Source organism: Schistocerca cancellata, chromosome 10, assembly GCF_023864275.1.
Source record: "Schistocerca cancellata isolate TAMUIC-IGC-003103 chromosome 10, iqSchCanc2.1, whole genome shotgun sequence".
NCBI lineage: Eukaryota > Metazoa > Arthropoda > Insecta > Orthoptera > Acrididae > Schistocerca > Schistocerca cancellata.
The window spans coordinates 175,849,409-175,871,202 of record NC_064635.1 but is presented as its reverse complement, the minus strand read 5'-3'; the positions used below and the strand labels follow the sequence as shown (position 1 = coordinate 175,871,202).

Below are 21,794 nucleotides of genomic sequence, written 5' to 3'. Positions count from 1 at the left end.
AGTACAGGTTGAAGACACATGGTTAATTAATACAGAAGTTTGGTTCTAGCCATGAGAAATGCTCAGATACTATAATGGTAAGGCGAGCACTCAATAAACAGGAAATCTGGGTTAGAGTCTCTATCCAGCACAAACATTCACTGTCGTCATTCCATTAAAGAGCTGATGGTGATCTGTATTCACAATTGTGAATATACTTCATTTAGGTCAGGTGTAGATTTCAAACCTACTTACATCAAATGCTACTACAGTGTCTTGGTCACTGCATCTCCTTGGAAAGTGAGTTAAGTATCTGATAGGTTACTGTAATCACATTACAGGCATTGCTCTGATAGGATTGCTTTTAATACCAGTGGACACACATTTGTCCCATTATTCTTTATGACACCTCACTACATTAGCAGAAGTGAACAGTGTTATATCATGAAGCACCAGTCCAATATTCCAAGCCAATTCGATATAATTTTTCCACAGAAGTGACTTATGACTTTTGTTCCTCTCCTGCCATTCTCTCATACACTTTCACCTGCGTCAGTTTTTGCTACTAATGGTGATAGACAATAGTGATAGACACTGTGTACAAATCTTGCACCTGGGTGCCCCTCTTTGCTTGGCACCCCAAGCAGTGGCTAGTGTCACTTGGGCCTTAAACAGAACCTGCCAATATACTGGAATGATGGCAATGAAAATTTGTGTCAGACCTGGATTTGAGCCCGGATTTCTTATTTTACATGAGCTACCACCTTCACTACTTCAACTATCCGTGCATGAATCACGGCCAGACCTAAACTTCCGTCCCATCATCTATAAGTCACAACCTGCACTTGTACATTATGTATATTATTGCCTAAGGAGGACATATTTAGTTGAGAATCGAGGGCCTGGTATTGGCAAATAAATATGTTGTTAAAAAGTACAATGCGATGTTCCTTTGGACATGCATGCCTGTATTTTTTATTTATTTGCCAATACCAGGCCCTTGACTCTCAATAAATATGTTCTTCCTGAATGGGAATATACGAGTGAAGGTTGTGACACGTAGACAATAACATATGGAAGTTTGAGCCTCACCATTATTCATTCATGGGTAGCCAAAGTGGTTAAGGTGACTGCTCGTGTAAAGGAGGGAACTGGGTTCAAGTCCTGGTTTGGCACAAATGTTCACTGTCGTCATTCCAATATACAGCCAATGGTGATTCACATTCGCAATTGCAAATACATTTCCTGCATTTTTTGACATCTGCACTTACTGCAGTGCCTGTTCCTCTGGAAATACACGCATGTTCGAAGGAACATTGCATTGTTATTTCGTACTCTTGTTTTTATTGTGGCATGGAAGCTCCAAATATTATCTTTATAAAATTCCTTATCCCGCCTGAAATACTTATTGTTGGTTCCCAAAGGCAGTGGGATGTAAAATGTACGTCTTTCCATCACATTCATGCTCTATGGGTAAAAAATCGAGGACTGGTTAGGTAAATCAAGTACCTGTACATTCCTCAATGTGTTTGAGATGCAAACTACAGTGTAGGGTCTTGTATTATCCTGTTGGAATATGCCGCTTGGTACCTGATCATCAAGGATATGTCATTAGTATTTACCATCCTTGCCACATACTGGCAAGAATTCAGCCTCCCTTGAACAGTTATCAAATCAGTTCTGTTGTCATATCCAATTTTTCCCCACACCTCAAATCCAGTAGTAGTTGTGGTACGAGCCTCTACAATCACTGCTTCTACTGATGTTTCACCATATTCTCTATGGGCAGATTTGCGTCGGCATGAGCAAAATGAACAAAAATGAAACTCGTCACTGACCACCACAGAATATCACTCAATGTCCTTGCTGATTCTACCTCTGCACCATGAATATCTCTATTTGTCTGTGGTGATTGATGGCAACTTGAGATCTCAACCAACCTTCCAGTAGTATTTTCCTTATGGTACGTGGTGCCTGTAACCTTTGCTTACATTTCAGTTGTCATCCTTTAAAGCGAGTCGATCAATCCTAATTTTAAGATTTTTTCATGGTGTGGTCCTTCTGGAAGGACTTCTGCCTACTCTTCTTGAATTCTATTATACTGAATCAATCTCATCAACATTTACTATGCAGTGATTGCACTACAGCCGACTGTCAGATTTGGTCACACTGACACACTCCTATCTCAACCATGCCAATGATTTGACCTATCTCAAAGTCCAAATGATGGCAATCAGCAGCATGTGGATGTCCTCCGGACAAGCAGTATTGCGATCTCCACCTGAAATGTTGCAGTGTTGGAGGACACATCCGATAACCATTATGAACTCACACCATTCTTCATATGTAGGAATGGCTTTTTTCTTTACTATAAGCAAGTGTGAATAAGGATTAAATTTTAATCACATCTGACAGGTATGGAAATACTAGTCTCAGGTTGGTAGCATTCTGTAAGGTGTTCATGGTGGAGCACTTTCCACTCCTGTTAATGTGAAAGTCACGGGATAGCGATAGGGACAAATACAGATGGTAGTAATATCATGCACACAAGGTATAAAAGACCAGTGCATTGGGAGATCTGTCATTTTTATCATGATGATTCATGCGAAATGTTTCTAACACCACACAATGGGAATTAACATACTTTGAACTTAGAATGGTACTTGGAGATAGAAGCATGAGGCATTCCATTTTGGAAATCATTAGAGAATTCAATATTACGAGACCCACAGCGTCAAGAGCCTGTCAAGAATATCAATTTTCAGGACAGTGCAGTGGCCCACGGCCTTTATTTAATGATCAAGAGCAGCAGCGTTTGCATTGAGTTGTCAGTGATAACAAATAAGGAACATTGCATGAAATAACCACAGAAATCAATGAGGGACATATGAAAAACGTGTTCATTAGGACAGTGCGGCAAAATTTGCTAACAGCATATCGCCTACAATACCTCTCCTGGGCTCATGACTGTATCAGTTGGACACTAGACTGGAAAACCATGGCCTGGTCAGATGAGTTTGGTAAGAACTGATGGCAGAATTCGAGTGAGGTGCAGATCCCATGACACCGTGGACTCAAGTTATCAACAAGACATCGTGCAGGCTGGTGGTGGCTTCACCATGCTGTTGGCTGTATTTTTATGGAATGAACTGAGTCCTCTGGTCAAGCTGAACTGATCACTGACTGGAAATGGCTATGTTCGGCTATTCAGAGACCATTTTTAGCCATTCATGGCTTCAGGTTTCCAAACAATGTGCCGCATCACTGGGCCACAACTGTTCATAATCGGTTTGAAGAACATTCTGGACAATGTGAATTCCATCGCAAATTTACTGGACACAATCGAGAGGTCAGTTTTTGCACAAAGCCATGGCACTGGCAACACTTTCACAATTAAGGATGCTTATAGAGGCAGCGTTACTCAGTATTTCTGCAAGGAACTTCCAACAATCTGTCGAGTCCATGACATGTCGAGCTGCTGCACTACGCCATGCAAAAGGAGGTCAGACATGATATTAGGCGATATCCCATGACTTTCGTCACCTCAGTGTATATACATACCACATAGAAAGTCTCTTGTATTTTGGCTAGTAAGACGTGGGTCATCTCACTGGTTGCTCTCCCTCTGATGAAGAAGGTATTGCCAATTAGAGGACTGTTTGATGTAATGCTATGCCAATACACTTGACAGTTTTGCAGCAGGTGACAAGGATTAACAGGTCGTCATTAGGGAATTACATGAAAAAATTCACAGAAATATATAGGTTTGGAGCACGACGGAAGTTACTCTGGTTAGTTTTTAGTGAGTAGTACCGACATAATTTCAGGCACGGCAACTGGAAATCTTACTCTCAGTTGAGGTGCCTGATACCACTTAGCCTGGTTTAGACAGTAATTTCCTTAGCATTTTTTAACCCCCCTAAATAAAAACAACACTGACTAATCTGAAAAATGAATCAGAAACATACCTAGGCACTTATTTATGCATTGTCAACTTGGAAAGAGAATACGAAGATGCATGCAATACCTGAGAGGGAAAAAGTGGCAGTCACACCTGCTGTGTCTTTAGAGACACATTGCTAATGTTACATATGTGAACAAAAATAACTTTTGTTTTGCCTCCTCCATTCTAATATCCACAAAGCTCTATGGTTGTTGTGCTGCTGTGCTACGAAGCTGGAAAGTTGGCATACACTGGTTAATCCAGTTTTACATTCAGTCTCATTAGAACCTCACATAGTCTTTTAGTAGTATCAGTAGAATTGCTTTACAGTAAAGCAGTGGTGTTCATTTGAGAAAGTCTGCAGACCGGTAGAGAAGTAAGTAGTTACACTGCCAAAGAAACAATCTTTATATGATTTTCGTTATGTAAGTAGATAAATTACACAATCTTTGTCATTTTCTAAGGATGCTGATTCCAGTTAGTAGGCGTTTAAGTGTCCTACATCGATGACACACCTGTGAACAATACTTAATTGAGGGTTTCACTTTCAGTTTTCTTTTTTGTGCCTTGGTAATGACCCTTAAGGCATCATGAACACCTCAAAGAAAACAGATGTACTGCAATGTTAACACTCAAGAGAGATGAAGATTGCAAATTTTTACCCTTAGTCGGGTCCTATATGGTCGGATATATTGAACGATGTGTTTGAGTTCATGAGATACTGATATTTGGATCTGTCTTCACAATTGATATAAATAGAAATTTGCAAGCTAACATACTTTCACTCTCTAATGTCATACCGAATAATATTTTGGGATAACTCTACACTTAGGCAGAAAGTATTTACTGCACAAAAGAAAGTGTTTAGAATAATGTGTGGGGCTCACAGTCGCATATCTTGTAGGTAGCTCTTTAAAAGGTTAGGAGTTCCTACAACAGCCTCACAGTACATTTACTCAGTAATGAATTTTTTTCTCAACAATATGGACCAATTTAAAAACAACAGTGACATTCATGGTTATAATACAAGTAGAAAGAAAGACTTACACTATCCTCTACTTAACCTACCTTTGGCACAGAAAGGGGTAAAATATGCTGCTGCAAAACTTTTCGATAAATTACCAGATGAAATAAAAATGTCGGACAGACAGCAGTAACAGTTTTAAAAGTGAACTGAAATGGTATCTCCTTGACAACTTCTTCTATACCACAGATGAATTCTTGAATAGGAGTAAATAAATCTATAATATAGGCATTTTGCAACATTTAAAGGAATGGGGTAAGTCAAAGTAAGTTTGGGCATGGCCATAGTACATAGTAGCCATACCATGAGAACAAAACTAAAAGGTGACTGTTTTGCAAGAACAATAATCAAAGGTAACTTATACCACAGCTCTACTCACAGTGTTACAGCTAAGTAGTGTGTCCACACATGGGAAGAAACACAGCCGTATGCTGACTAATCTCTTTGTCATCCAAAAAGGATGAGTTGGGGAATTTTAAGACAGGAAGCAACCATGAAATATTAGTAACAAATGAGACTTAAAGTAACTCTTACTTAACCTCATACTAAGTCCTTTTTTCTAACAATCTCCTTCATGACAGGTGTGTTCAAAGGCTAGCTTTAGTAAATTTTTGTTTGTCACAAAAAAGTTTCAGTCATCTCTGTTAACTGTAACGGGATATCCCTTCGAAGATAATACTTCCCTCAGCCACCTTTGATATAATATTCTAAACACAATGATGGAAACACTATGTAGAGGTGGAAAATTGGATAGACTTTCTTATAGGATGTCAAATCAAACATCTTACAGCATCAGATTTTTGCTATAGCCATCACTTCCCGGGTGAAGTGATCACTATATCAAAAATCTATGGATACCAGTATTTGAACGCTGGTCCCTGTTTTGACCCGAAGCAAGATGGAATCTTCCTACACAATGGTCAAGGGCCTGAAGATGGCGTAGACAACTGAAAAACTGGTAGCCAAATAAAATAAGTTTGGAAATTAGATGGCTGAAAGGTGTTTGATTTGACATTCTGTAGCAAACATCCAATTTCTGCAACCATCTCTGAAAGATGGACATACAGAAACTTTTTTATGTCTCTGAATTTCAAATGTCAGTACTTTCATTATATTGACCCTACCCAATTGCAGACATGCTACAACTCCAACTGACTGAATCTATCATGATGTAGTATGCTTCTTGTATAATCTCACACAATAAAAATTTGCTGAAAATTCAGCTTTCATTAACATTATCTTACTTTCCTGAGAAGTTGACTGAAGAAGTTTTTCCTAACACAGTGCTGAATCACTGAATTATCATGCACACACTGCTACGGGTAGACCATGTGCCACTGAGCCTGCAACCCGAACCACATCCCAGTTACGCAGGCAGCCTACTTCCTTGCAGAAGGTGTTCGGGGGCTGTCACAGCACACACTACCATCAGATGGCATTGAGGGCTGTATTTGGCGAGGCATGAGCCCTGGACAGTGAGTTCCCACCAAGCGAGCATTCTGGGACAGATGGTGAAAGCTTATTGCATTTCTAAAATCGAGATCTCACTCCAGAGTTGTTGCTAAGCTGCAATCACTCCTCCCCATGGAGCCTGCAGCATGGCCTATCTACAGAACACGTGGCCCCGACAGGAAGACTTACTCTCGATTTTGTAATATTTCTATGATTGCCTGCTGTTTGGTTTCCCCGGACGTAGAATATTCCTCTTTGTCACTTAGACTACAGATGTTCCTTCCTGGATTGTATTGTCTGATTTAGAGTTTCTGTCAAACTTCGTCATTATCCTAAATGAGACTTTAAGCAACTTCTGAGCAGACTTCATAAGTTTTCCAAGTGTCTCAAGAACTTTACTCTGACAGTGTTTATCTGATGTATATTAAGAACTTATTATAAGAGTTGTTTTGATATCTTTTAGAGTCAAGGCTTAGTTCACCACTTTGGTTTCATCACCAAGAGACAGTTGGAATACTTTTATGTTCTACTCAGATGATTTCATTTGGGTTTTTCCATTACTAAGATAGTTCAGAATTATCAAACTTTTGTTTTCTCCTTCCAAGAGTTGGAGGACTGTTTCTGCTTCACCAACAAGTATAGTTGGTTTCATGGTTGCGAAGACTTATTAAGTTGAATTGAGTTTCTCTCTATTCAAATAAACTTTGGTAATTTGTTTACACCTGGGCTGTTTACTTGTGTACGCCTACAGCAGGCACTTTAAACACCATTACATACGATAAGTGAACAGTCACAACTTACTGTACAAAATTTTCATAGTACAAAATTTATTTTTTAATACAAATGAGATTCAATTACAAAATAGTACACAAGAAAACAACTTATTGGGAAAAGTCTTACAAAGCTTCACCTTTGTGGTGCAGAACATAACAATTCAGCTCAAATTTTACACTTCACATGGAAAATAAAAATATTACAAAAAAGAAAAGAAAAAATCAGTCTGTGCATAAAATAACCTCCCCTCTTTTTGGTTACTTTCATGGAAATGCGATGACAAAGCCACAAAACTGAAGTTGTACTAAGGCACTTATGCAAATAACATTTACAGAAATATGTCAATGAATACTTAAAGAAAATGGTGTTTCTACACACACTAATTATTAAGCTCAACAAAAATATAATCACAGCCTACAATGCTTATTTCACAAACTACTAACTACATTTATCTATGGAGATTCAGTTTGCTTATGTATACTAGTAAAATAAATTTAATAAAAGTTGCAATCTAAACTGTTGCGTAATTCGTTTTTATCACAGAAAAAAATCTTTGTACCATAAACCAATGAATAACTTACAACATTGCATTGAGAAGATTTCATACCTGTAGAAATACAAACTGCACACTTGTGAAATACTGCACCTCAACAGAAAGTATTTGCTTGAAGTTTTAATACAAGTCTACAAAAATGTGATTAAATTACTTCCATTATTAACAGCAAATGACTACACATTTTCTTTTTTTTTTTTTCCAGCAACACAAACTTTAGATACACATGTATCACAATTATTTCTGTTTTGATTACATCAAGAATAACTTACAACTTCTGTAAAGCCTGAGTAAAATTGAGCAGGCAATTAACTGAAGGTGTTGAGGTACAACATAGACACAGACAAGAGAGGACAAAAACTTCAACTGGTAAACTACACACTTGTTAAATTTGAAATCTCTAATGAGCAATATTTTGACTGGATATATTAAAAAATAGACATCCACATAAAAAACTATGTATGCTTCCTTGAAGAGACAGAACATGTCTTTTGCTCGGAGTTAAACACACTGTAACTACCATTTGTCAAACAAGCAAATACTCACAATATTTGCTACACAAATAATTTTATTTGTGAGATATTCTGTGAGTTGACAATTAATTCTCCTCATGTCTCAGATCTTACTTTTTTAAGGAACTGAAGAAACTGAGCCTATCAACGAAAAGTTACAAAAACTATGCATGATCTAAGGAACTTATTACTTGCAAAGCAACAGAAATACAAACTTATTTGTAAAGATATTTATATGAGAACTTGTAGACAGCTCAACAGACATGGGAATGAGATTTTAGCTGCCATATTAGACATTTACCCTGGGAATAGAAGTATTCCAACAACTGCCTTTTACAACAGCTATTCCAGCAACTTCCTGATGTAATGCAGTAGTGGTGTTGAAAATAGTAATTCCAAGACAAAGCAAGAACATTAAATTAAGATAAGTATTTTAACTAGATGTGTTTCTGCATATTTTGAGATTCATGCCAGATTTCTGTTTGGCGAAATAAGAAAAGCAGGCGCAAGGGAGATCCAATATTAAGCTTTCCACTACATACCTGTCTTCTTTGCAGGCAAAACAATTTTTTTCCTTTTGCAATTTATGGTTTTTGACACAACACACTTCCAAAAAAGCAGAAAGAAAAGTATGGTGTTTCTAAAGAAGTTAGTGAGAACAGCTTTGTCAGCTAGTCGCACCAGGTAACATTTCCTGATTAGCAACAACACAGTAACTAGCACAGTATTTAACAGGAATATTAACTGCAGGCTGCAAATGAAGAACCACAAATACTCACATTCTCTCAGGAAATCCATGAAACTTACATTATTGACATATGAAGACGATACGGCACTGTAGCCGATTAACGCACGACTGTGACAATGATCTCACAATTTCTTTTTTGCACAGGCACCTCGAATGTCACAACAGTTCCAGAGTCACCCATCAACATCACGCAACCGGCCACGGCCTTTTCCACGTCCCCTCGCCGCCACAGTGTAACCTCCCTGTGACTGGCTGGGATGGAGCCTCTCTTGAACCACCTGTGCACTGTGAACCACTGGCCACACTTCTGCAGTAGGCGGGACTACGTATCCTTGAGGTCCGACAGCAGGCCCAGCAGACGGGTCTGCGACAGGAGCGACACCCGCATTAAGGTGCATCTGTTGAAGGAGACGGCTAACGACTTCTGGTGGCTGGCACAGGAGGCTTTGAACTTTCTCATAGTACAACTGCGCCTTCGGAGTCGACCCCTGAAGTGCGGGAACAGACTGAAACGTGCCCTGAGGCGTTGCGGTCGTCTGCATCCCCTGAGCTGCACCACGCTGGGATGACTGTCTGAGCTTTTCGGCCAGGTACGAGACGTCCACCCGGCTTCCATCTCCAGGAAATGGGTAGCGACCTTCCTGTGAGTTCTGACCTTGTGAGCTCTGAGCCCTGGGCATTTTCTGCACGTTCTTAGAATCGGAGCTCGATCCATCACCAATAGTAGATTCAGACGCAATCCTGCCCTTGGGAACTGCAGCTGTCCCTGGCTGTCCTGAAGCATTTCGTTGAGAATTTCCTGCTGTTGCCAGACTATTCGCATTTTGACACATCCCAGTGTGCAAGATGCCTGGGGGGTGCTGTGTGAAACCAATTTGTTGCTGGACTGTCCCTTGAGGAAATGGTGGTTGTGGTGGTAATCCAGGTGGCACTGAGCTGTGTCCCACAGTATTAGCTGATGGAGTACTCAGTTGGGTCTGTGCAGCTATATGGCCAATACCTGGGAAGTAAATCTGCGAATGTTCATTCAGCTGTTGAGATTCTGGACCAAACTGAGACATCTGAGGAGTGTGTGTTCCCCGCATCTGTGGCACCATTGCAGCCTGTGCATCCAAACGCATATCTGGTACATTGCTAAACTGTTTTGTCTGATTGTTCCGACACATGTTGACACCGTCATGCACTGGCAACAGAGGCGGTACTCCTGGATACCATATGTGATCTACAAGTGGGGTACCTGGCTGTTTAAATGACTGTTGCATTCCAAACTGTGCCATATCTGGAAAATGACTCACTGTACCATCAGCGTTCATAATTTGAGGCATTCCTTGCAACTGTGTCAAGTCAGTTTGAGAGAAGCAGCAGAGTGGCCACTGAGACATACCTATAGCTGTCACATCCGGCGAATCAGCAATTCCGTTCTGGTGCAATGTGAGGAATGTATTCATGTCATTTGGCTGTACAGATGTATACATAGTTGGTGGGTTCGAGTTACCGGTATTTGCCGGAGGCACCTGGGGTTTCGTACTTCGGTTCAAAACTGTGTGTGAAGATTCCTGAGAAGCAGGTGTCTGGCCATTACCAGACGCAATCTGGGTATTCTGTGACACTCCGCTGGCTTGAGGAACCTGCGGAATTGCTTGTGTGGCACTGGAATATACTTGGCTCCCTCTAGCATCCTGCACGCTTGACGCAGCAGCATTCTCTTGCCGAGGTGTCACCTGTCTATCGCCGATATTCTCTTGGGGCACCTGCATCGGCTGCAGCACTAAACCCTGCTGTATTTGGCTACAGCGAGGTGGTGAGACACCGGTCAAAGGTGTAACTGCAGGGTATGCAAATACTCCAGGTGGAGGAGGAACTCCAGTGGGCTGAGACGTGCCCATTCCTGGCATCATTACCTCCACTGGCATTAATGACGACGCTGCTGCCGCTGCCATATTCCCGTAACCTGTCATTCCTCCATTTTTCAAAAGACTACCCAGATGATTGCCATTAAATGCCTGCTGTCCACCCTCAAAGGTGCATGACCCAAAGCTAGGGTATGCGCCTTCAGGAGACTGCGAAGACAGAGTGACAGGTACAACTGTCGGTCTCTCACTGTTGTTACCTCCAAAGCGAGAGCTCACCTGAGGAGCTGCACTGGGACAGCAGTCACTGTTATTCTGCAGCATAGCATGATTCTCTAGCAATGGCCTCTGACTTGTTCCATCAACGTAAGTGTAAGTGCTGTATGGTAAGGCAGTGCCCATGTCGGGTAACATTCCGCAAGGTTGGTACATCTGCGGTACCCCACATACACGAATCTGAGTTGGATGTATAGTAGGCACTCCTGCTGCTCCCTGGATCACTGGTGCCTGAGCACAATTGGGTTGTATTCCCAAACCCGGAGCAGACCCCCCGATTCTGAATGCACCCATCGGCAAGCTGCCGTCTGGCAACCTGACAGCCTGGCCAGAAGTACTGTTGTGTTGCGCGTACTTCCGAAAGAACTCATCGACAGATGACTCTTGCTCTGGAGGCTTGCTCTCTGAAGTTTGCTTCGCAGCAGAGACCAGATCCCTCGACACTTGTTCGTTTCTCTGCTGCTCGCGGCATGGGAGACCTGGTGGAGAGGAAACCTGTACTCTGGCATTTGTACAGTCTCGGTTGTATTTCTTTTCTGCTGCTTCCTCTTGTTTCAATACTTGGCCTTGTTGCTGGAGCTTACCACTGGAGTTGTTTTGCTCTTGATGCACCTTCTCTTCATACTGATGTGAACTGTTCCCTGTCTTGGCATTCCACACTGCAGCCCTCTCAGTTACATTCACTGGAACATTTGAATCAGTCTGCTCGTGTGCTGCCGAAGATATTGGAAAGTCTGTATTGTTAGCAGACTTACTGCAAACATTGGTAAATGAGCTCTGAAAGCTATTTTGACTTGAATTCAACAGGTTTCCTTCGGTACCATCACCTACAGAGCTTTCTTCCGAGTTTCTGCTGTTTCCTCTGCTTATGTTTGCTGTTACAGAAGGAGTACTGTTCCTGAAGTACATACTACGTACATTCGTGTACTTACTGGTGCTGGTATCATTGCCAATACCTTCACTGTCTTTATCTGCATTTTGCACACTGTCATTCTCCAATGATTGTAAGGAACCCTGGCGATTCCTACGTTTCGATTCTGACCTCTGCTCTTTGGGAGTTTGACGGTCTGTTGAAGAGGAGCCATCAGCGATGTACATCCCATTTGCTTCCTCAGGTTTTCTTCCTGTAACACTGTTTTGATTGCTTAATTTTTCATTAAAATCATTTCTTCTGTCTTTCCAGTCTGATCTCCATCTTTCTTTGTTCACAATCTCCTTTGGAGCAACCTGAGATTCATTATATATTCCAGTCGTTTTCTTGTTATTCACAGGTTCTGGTTGGAACCTGTCAGCAGAATTCTTCAAGTGTGAATCTGTTGACAACTCACTTTCCTGAATGGGCTTTTTCCACTGCACTACTTTTTCACTTGCTTTTTCTTCCATATATAATGAAATCCTTGTCTTTCCATCCCCTTTACTTCTGATAGTTCTTTCCTTTGTGGATGACTGGTACCATGATGAGGAATGGTTATCATTTCTAGGAACTCTCCTTGAGTAGTTAACCGTGTTAGATACAGAGCTGTGATCTGTACACTCCTTTGAAGCAGACGGTACAGTTTCAGTGTTACTTTTTGTTTCTAAAAAAGATTTCTCTGAATTTTTATCACTGACTTCCACTTTCTGCTGGAATGCCTGTTTTTCTGTGGCATTTTTTGACAACTTCTCAGCTGTGTTCCTGGTGAAACAAAGAGCAATGTTTAACATCTTCTATATTACACGGACAGACATGACTGTGTACATTAAGAAGAAAATGAAAATGTTACCAATATTCATCTAAAGAAGTATGTTATAATAGCCAGCCTTGCAACAAAGTAGTTATATATGATCAACAAAAATTATCATTTTGAAAATGTAATATAACTGGAATCATAAAAAAATTCGCTCAGGAAATGGTGGCAGAAGGACACGTGTGTAAATCTGAATTAAATGTGCAAGCTTTTGGAGTCAGTGGCTTTTGGGTCATTCCACATTAAAGGAACCATTATTACAAAGTGTTCCCACACTGTCATCTTCAAATTTAATGAAATGTCTTTGATCATTATATACCAAATCTCAGTCCAATATCTTCAGTGGCTGAATTGCCACATGTACATCATGTACAAAGGTGCAGATGTGTCAAGTTTGCTGGGCTTTTTTTAAAGTTTTAGCACACATTTTTTGGTCATTTGCTTTAACATACATTAACAACTTTTTATGCTGAATCACACCATGGCAAAAATTTGGGATTTAGCCACACCTAAATATAGAGATAAGCCTCTAAAGTGGCTAAAAAATTCTTCATTCTATTTTGAGAGCCCAGGTTTGACTGACCACTGCTACTTTTCATATGAAGCAATCACACCAAATTTTAGAGTATTTTTGGGGGGCAATATCTCAATGGTGTCTTTTTCAATCCTCTTTTTCTTGTCACAGCTGGAAAGAGCATGCTTTTAAGCTTTCAAAACTATATTGTATAATTTCTAGACCTTGCATATTGATGAGTAAGAATATCCATTCAAAAGTAGGGAAAATGGATTATCAATAAATACGAAAAATTAATACAATTTGAAGTTGTAAACCAAAAAATGTGGGAGTGTGTCTTTTGATAGTATAAGATTTGCCTGCAGTTTAGGGAAAGTAACTGTCTCATACGTGTTTTAACAATATTTTACAGTATAGAATATAAATATAATAAAACCTCAGAAAACACTCTTAAGATCATAAAATCTATACGAATAGAATGTTACGTTGTTTGGAATGTTCTAAGCATACAACGCATGGTGGTGTGTGTATATATATGCATTATCACTCAGTTTCCATTGACATTATAAAGCAACAATAGTTTTTTAAGGTTCGATCCTCGTAGCAGTGATAGATTGCTGAAATATCACTTTCAACTGATGCTTTCATTATTGGCATTTTTCACTGTGGCAGTCTTCTTGATGGTATAATCTTTAGTGTGTACAGTCTTAGTGTCGAGTACTGAGTGTTTGAATAATCAATAACCATTGTTGTAGCTGAAAGTAAGCTCTAAAAAAATACGTTTTGATGGCGTAATTTGTGTATTTTATGTATAAACAAGACTGAATCTCCTATGCTTCAAATCCGGATATTCATAAGCTTTCAAATTTGCTTGTTATGGATTAATAAAATATTGTATAAAATGAACCAAGAGACCCCTTCCCACAGCTACTTTGGTGGATCAGATGGAGCTAATTGTCGTAAGTCATCACCATTCTATTATGACAATAGTCAACTACAATCAGATAAGGAAACCTCACCAATAGACAAGGAGCTTCTACAGCAGAGGTCTGGACGTTATTTTACTGAATATTCCTAAATTTGTCCATACCTTAACACTTTGTTGATGACATTTCAGTTCCTGCAGAAAACCTGCTGTTACACATTTGATAAAGAAAAACACGTACCCAAGAAGGCTTGAACAGCGTAACCATTGCAAAGTCTGAGAGGTTGAAGTTACTGACTAATTTTTTTAAACCTAGTCAGAAAACTTTTACCAAATTGAGACAAGAAGTGGCCCAAAAAGAATGATTCCACAATGATAAGAAAGAATCACCATTGACTGAAGACATGGATGTTGTTGATGCTTGCTTTACTGCTAATACTTCATTATCATCACTTTGAGAGCCACCATTAAAGGTTTAAAGGGTCATCAAAAGGGTTTCAATCGGATACATAAAGTGCAAAGTTCTGAAAGCCCAAGCCAGCAATATTAAGGTAATTGCCACAGCTGCCGGTGTTAGCCAAGTAGGTATTGCTCAAATACAAACAAAAGTGTGCCAAAAATTTAAAGATATGGATATCTTAATTGAAGATTAAGCTTCAGGCTTCAAGAAATTGCAGTAAAGTTCAAATTTTGATCCTGGCCCCAAATAGATGGACTATTGAAAAAAATGACTAAAGAATGTTCTGTTTTGACTAAAATTGAGTAGTAGTCTAGGAAACTAAAGATGGAGGGTTGGATTTTGGCAACACCTGCAAACTAAAAAGGGAAAAAGGTTGTCAATGAAATAAAACAAAATGTCTTAACTTTGTTTTTGGAGATGAGTTTTCTTGTTTATGCCCAGCCTAAAAGGATTGTGTTACAGTAAAAATAAACGGGAAGAAGATTCACAAGCAGAAACATCTGCTCCTTTAAAATTTGACAGAAATGTTCATTGTTTACTGTAAGCAGTATGAAAATCAACTGAGTTTCTCAAAATTTTGTGAGCTCAGGCTGAAATGGTGTACTACAGTTGGTGCTTCTGAATCACATTCAGTATGTGTATGTGTATGTGTAATTTATCAAAATGGCAAATTAATGTTGACTTCAGAATCATACATCCAAGATGATTACAAGATCTTGAGAAAGAGAGAGAGAGAGAGAGAGAGAGAGAGAGAGAGAGAGAGCTGTGTGCAGTTTGGAATCAAAAGATTGTATGCTGCAATGTTGTGAGGACTATCCAAGAAAAATACAACTAGAGACTTTTCTCAAAGATGCTTTTAAGGACACTGACCCAGAAGAAACAATGTAATACCAACAACAGGTCCATACTGGCACACACACACTCGAGACAGGTCAGAGAACTGTTTAAGATAATACGAAGGCACTGATTTTGAAAATTACCTTAAGCAGCTAAAATGAAATCCTGCAGAAAATGAATTAATTATATTGATGGATTTTGTTGAGAATTATTCATTTGTTGGTCAATATGCTGTGCAAGGATTTCATGGGGAGAATAGTCAGGCCACATTACATCCATTTGTTATCTATTTTGATGGCAAAGAGTGTCAGAGTATTAGCATTTGTATGATCAGCAACTGTCTCCATCATGATACCATTACTGTCCATGCCTTTCAAATAAAGTTAATAGCATACTTAAAGACAAAGATTGAAACCATTTAAAACATTTATTTCTTTAGTGATGTTTCAGCAGCTCAATATAATAATTTCAAAAATTTCATCAATATATGTCTGCACGAAAAGGATTTCAGCATCACTGCGGAATGGAATTTTTTTTGGAACAAGCTAAGGTAAATTGCCTTGTGATGACATTGGGGGAACAAGAAGAAGACAAGCAGTCCATGCTAGTTTGCCGAGGCCCTTAGATAACCAAATATTGACTCCGTATGATTTGTTCAAAGTCTTTGATGATAATATTCCAGGCATAAAGTTTTTTTTATGTACCAAAAGAAGATTTTGAAAAAATTCAAGGTTTGCTACGGGGCAGACAATATCTGGAATAAGAGAAAAACATCAGTTTAAGCCAATAATTGTCATCAGCTCAAAGTAGGCAGAGTTTCCAATGATGATACATCATTTTCACAGTTCAAAACAGATGAAGAAATTCCAGCAACCTCAATTGCACGTTTACAACCAGGACAGTATGTTGCGTTTACGTATGACAATTTTTGTGGGTTGGAAAAGTGTGTGAAGTTTCACATGAACAACAAGATGTCTTCAGTAGCTTTATACACCTACACGGTTCTGCTCATTCCTTCCACTGGCCAGCTGCTAAAGACACCTGCTGGATTCCTGAGCAAGATTTTCATGACTTGAGAATCACCATCACCATCAGGAAGACAATACAGTTTTCCTCAGTCTGTCTTTGACAAAATTGTACAACCATTTAACCAAAAATGGAACTGAGTCTTTAGCGTTTTTGTTTTGCAAATTTACTGTGTTGTGTATTATACTTGTTTTATGGCATACGTTAAATTAACTTTTGAAACTGATTTATATACTGAAAAAAATTTAATGTGGGACTTACTGAGCAAAATATTTCACTTTTCAATCTTCTCGAAGTGCTAAAATAATAACTTTTGAAACGTATTCTTACCCATCAATATGCTAGATCCAGAAATTAAACAATATAGCTTTGAAAGCTTAAAGCATGCTCTTTCAAGGTGTGGCAAGAAAAGGAGGATGGAACGAGACACAGTTTAGATATTGCCCCCCAAAAATACCCTAAAATTTGCACATAGAAAATTTTGTCCAACTTTGCATACGCATGTCTTTTCTTCTAGGCATTCAATGTTAGTTAAATTTGATCCATATATAGACAACTTAGGTATGAATAGTCCTCTGAAGTTTTGATGTGATTTCTTCACATGAAAAGTAGCCATGGTCGGTAAAACCTTGGCTCTCAGAACAGCACGATGAATTTTTTAGCCACTTTAGAGGCTTGTATCTATGTTTCAGGGTGGCTAAATCCCAAGTTTTTGCCATGGTGTGTTCAACATAAAAGGTTGTCAGTGTATACTAAAGCAAATGACCAAACGTGTGCTAGAACTTTTAAAAAAGCTAAGCCAACTTAGTGCATTTGTACCTTTGTATGTGATGCAAAGGTGAGTAGCCCCTCTATAAAGGCTTCTAAAAATTCAACCACTGAAGATAGTGAACTGAAATTTGTTATATAACCATCAAAGACCACATAGAACCTTCACACCAAATTTCATTAAATTTAGAGAAGGTCGAGTGGGGACCCATGGTCCCCTCAACGTGGAATGACCCTTTTCCTTCAGGGAGAAGGATTGAAGGGAAAGGAAGAGGGATGAAAAAAAAGGACTGATGAGGTTTAGGAAATGGGAAAAGTCAGGAAAGTCCCCCAGAAGCCTGGTTCAGGGAAGACTTACTGGTCGGGATCAGAAGGGAAGACTAATTGTTAGGACTGCACTGCATGAGACTTGAAAATCTGCAAGCTTAAAGTTGGGAAAAAAAAAAGGGTCATAAGCAAGACAGAGATCACAGACAAATCATCAAACAGCAGTTAATAAAGAGCAGAAAATTAACTGCATTGTAGATGGTAGAGGTGGAAGGGGGTGGGGAGGGGGGGGGGGGAGATATACAAGTCATAAAAGATGTAGAAACTACAAGGGAGCGAAGATAAGAATAGTTACTGGAAGAAATGCTGAGGCTAAAGAAATTAATGTAAATTAAAGCCAGGCAGGTGGTGAGAACCAAGAACATGTAATGCTAGTTCTCACATGTGGAGTTCTGAGAAACTCTTGTCTGGGGGAAGAATGTAGATGGTATGTATGGTTAAACAGCAACAACAGTACTGTCAAACGGAGTGATTTTGGACGGTTTTGTCGTTATTTTGATTGTAACTTTAGTATATACTGTTAGATTAAATTGATTGTTATGGAAGTGGTAGGGTATATGGTAATGAATAAAATATCCGAGAACCAGAAAGCTGAGGCAGTTAAATAAAGTGTCCGAAGCCACCCTGTGGATTGGGGCGATTTCGGACACACGTGTTTTTTAAATCTCTGTCCGAAGTTGCAGTATTCTACATGCTTTTTTATTTGATTTTGGTGACATTTTACACATTTTAAGGTAGCCCTTTGCTACGAATAAGTGATATGGAATGATATAATGAATTTTATATATTACAGAGAAGTTTTTATTTTGCAAGAATTTAAATAAAAATTTTTTACAGTTCTTAAATGAAATATTAGAAACAGACAAAAACAAACATAGTACTTTAACTAAAAGGTCAAAATAATTTTTCTCACTCATCATTCTAAATTAAGTTGCAAACACTTTAAATAAACGATTGTCTTCAGGTCTAAAGCACATCTTCTCGAAAAATGAACACTCCTCTCTTCTCTTCTCAACTGGTGTGGGAAGTATTCTCGAAATTTGCAATTTTTGCATTGTGTCTTCATCAGGGACATTAAGAAACACAAATATGTTTTTACTGTTCTCGTGTGGGTGCAAGAATTTCACACTTACTTCCGTAGTGCCAACATTTGTGGCCACTCCAACATACTGCCTTGTTTGCTCCTTGTTTCCACATTTATATTTGTACTCTGCAACAAGAAAAGTCTCTTCTTTCAGCAGTAAAACTTCATTGGATGATGTGTCGTTTTCACTTTCACTACTGCTAGAAGCACTGTCACTTGTTTCGGCACTGTTTTTGTTTACTTGAAAATCTCGGCCAGTGACTGATTTTCTAGGCTGAACGTCTAGTTCGCAGCGGTGGCGCGAGCCACCAAGCTTATTTGGAGGATAACGAATTTCTTTGAGCATTTCTTCAGAAGTGGAAGATCATGCGTCTGCGTTGCTTGGTTGGCTCTCCTCATTATCAGGCAATTTTTGTAATACATGATCTGGATCAAATGGGATTAGGCCCATGGTGTGAAATCCACCCTTTATGTCTTCCTTGGAGTTTGCTGAAATCTTAGTCAGTGTCTGCTTCAGAAGAGATGGGAAGGAATCCTCGGAAATGGTCCCACGAGTGTGTTTCTTCCAATCAGTTAATACAGCTCACCACGCTGCTTTCATTGGCTTCAAGAAGCTTACATCGACCAGTTGGAGGAGGTGCGTGCTATTGGGGGGAAGGAGAATGAATGAAATATTGTTCCACTCACACTCTTCAATAACACGTAAAGACACGTGGCTGGATAAGTTGTCTCCAATCATGACTGTTGGCCCGTTTCACCTCTTCAAATGGGGCAAAGCGGTTGTAAAGAACCAGTCTTCAAATACAGGCAGGTCAAACCATCCACTTTTGTTCCTATTGAAACGGGTTCCTTCTTGCCACGTGTCCCACAAATGCTCTGATTTGTAAAGGACATACGGAGGAAGCAGTTTACCATCAGCACTGGCTTTCCAGCTTTGCCTTGATATTGGAGAGATCATCTTAACAGTCTCTTTGCTCACTTCTGCATGAGCTCATTTAATATTTTCACTTAAGCGAACAGAAAGATCTTCTGACTGTTGTTTGAGGAATAAATGCACCCATTCTTCTCCTGGTAAATTATTATGATATTTCTTCTCTTTTCGGCCAGATTTATCAAGGTAGACTTTAATTAAATATCTAATATCCAATTTAGTGAAGGGAAATCCCCAATGTGCAGCCCTCAAGATACCTTGCTTCAACATTTCTTCTTCTTCTTCTTCTTCTTCTTCTTCTTCTTCTTCTTCTTCTTTATTTAGCACTGGCTTTCCTCCCATTTTTTTCGGACGTGCTTCCCGCACTTTATTTTGTAGGGTTGATTTAGGTATACAATAAATTCCCTATCGGCGCAACAATAGAAAGTTTCCACTTTACAATAATGCAGGGATTTTTAACACTGAGACTGTTCATCAATTATTCACTGAGGGAAACAATTGACGGAAAATAAAAGTTGTGGAAAGCGATAAATGCAATCTTACGCTTAAAACAACTGGCGCGTGACAATAAAATAAGTAACTCTTTGTTTCCATGCAGTAGCAAAGAGCAAATGAGCCATACTGTCCGAATTCGCCCCGATGTCCGAAATCACCCCGTTTGACGGTACTTAACATTCTGACATTTGCCGTTCTTTCCATCTCAAATGTTCCCTCCCACACAGCCTTTGCTTTCAAGGCAAACATATATGTTCAGATGTGAACTCTTTACACTAATACATTGCCAGTCTCCTCTCAGCCTTCACTGGACATAATTATCCTACCCGCCTAGTTCAGAAGCAGATTTTCCTGGTCATCACATCCAATCCTGGTATTGCTGATCCCTCCAAAAAACAGCTTGGGAGTACACCTCATCACTCAGTATTATCCTAGTCTTAAATGTATTAATCACCTACTTCAACAAGGCTGTGAATTTCTAAAATAATGTCCTGCAATGAGTCCCATTCTGTCCAACATTTTACCACCACATCTAGAATAGCTTTTCTAATTTTCCTATCCTATGGCTCCTACCTCTGTGACCGTCTCCCTGTAAGACTTGCCCTAGGCTCTCTCCTACTGGCTCTGTAACTGGCAAAACATGTACTACCAAATGTAGAACCACCTGTTAAATGACACTTTGTGTACTAGCAGTTATGTAAACACTGTTAGGTCTTTTACAATGGTATTACTACCACTGAGCTATCAGTTACGATGAATGGACATAGACTGAGGGTGTTTACTGATAACCCACAATATCTCGTTGTACAGCATGCTCTAGAATATGACAGCCATGACCTGACTGATTGTTTCACCATATGTGTCACCTGGATTCGTCCCCCAGACACCAGTTTCTCAGAATTCCTCAGGTGTGAATTGACATTACAACATGTCCTTGGTGCTTGCCACCCACCTGATCTTAAGTTACATTAATTTCTTCTCAGTAATGATTCTTTTCTTCACTCCCTTTCAGTTTTCTATCTCTCTCATTTTCAGACCTGTCAACTGTTCCCCATCCTCTACCTCTACAACATACAATGCATATACTTCTGCATTCTTATTAACTCTTTTATGATGTTTTGCCATTAACATCCATCTTGCTTATTATCCAATCTTCCACATTTAAATATTCTGATTTTCAAAACTCATCCGGTGCAGTCACAAACAATCAGTCTTTCCTTCTCATCCCAACCAAAGTCTCCCCTGACCCAAGATTCTGGACAACTTTTCCAAACTCCCTATTTTTCAACAGAAGTATATTAATTATCCAAATCCCAGAAACTACTGCCAAATTGCATAATTATTTTTTTTTTTTAGTCCTGGTATTACAACTGAGCTTCACAGTACTTTTTGGGAACAGAGAAAGGTTAGTGACAATGAAGGCACTCTAGTACCTTTATTGTAAAACAGCTGTCAAAAACCTAAGTGGTCTTGTCTGTTACAATATGCTTCCATACTCTGAAATTGTTAACTGTTAGTTGAGTTTCTGGGGTGGGGTGGGGTGGAGTGGGGGTGATTCTGTGATCATTTACATGTAGAATTAGTTGGAA

At 39.4% G+C, this 21,794-nt stretch overlaps 1 protein-coding gene across 4 annotated transcripts in view; it reads right to left on the bottom strand.

Annotated features, from left to right (window-relative positions):
- Positions 1-7,247: 7,247 nt before the first annotated feature.
- LOC126106504 (uncharacterized) overlaps positions 7,248-21,794 on the bottom strand; it is a 148,636-nt gene continuing 134,089 nt past the window's right edge. For all 4 annotated transcript variants that reach the window (XM_049912823.1, XM_049912824.1, XM_049912822.1 and 1 more), the window contains one exon: positions 7,248-12,786. In XM_049912823.1, coding sequence (XP_049768780.1) covers positions 9,159-12,786 — 3,628 coding nt within the window. In that variant the 3' untranslated portion in view covers positions 7,248-9,158. The remainder of the gene's footprint in view (positions 12,787-21,794) is intronic.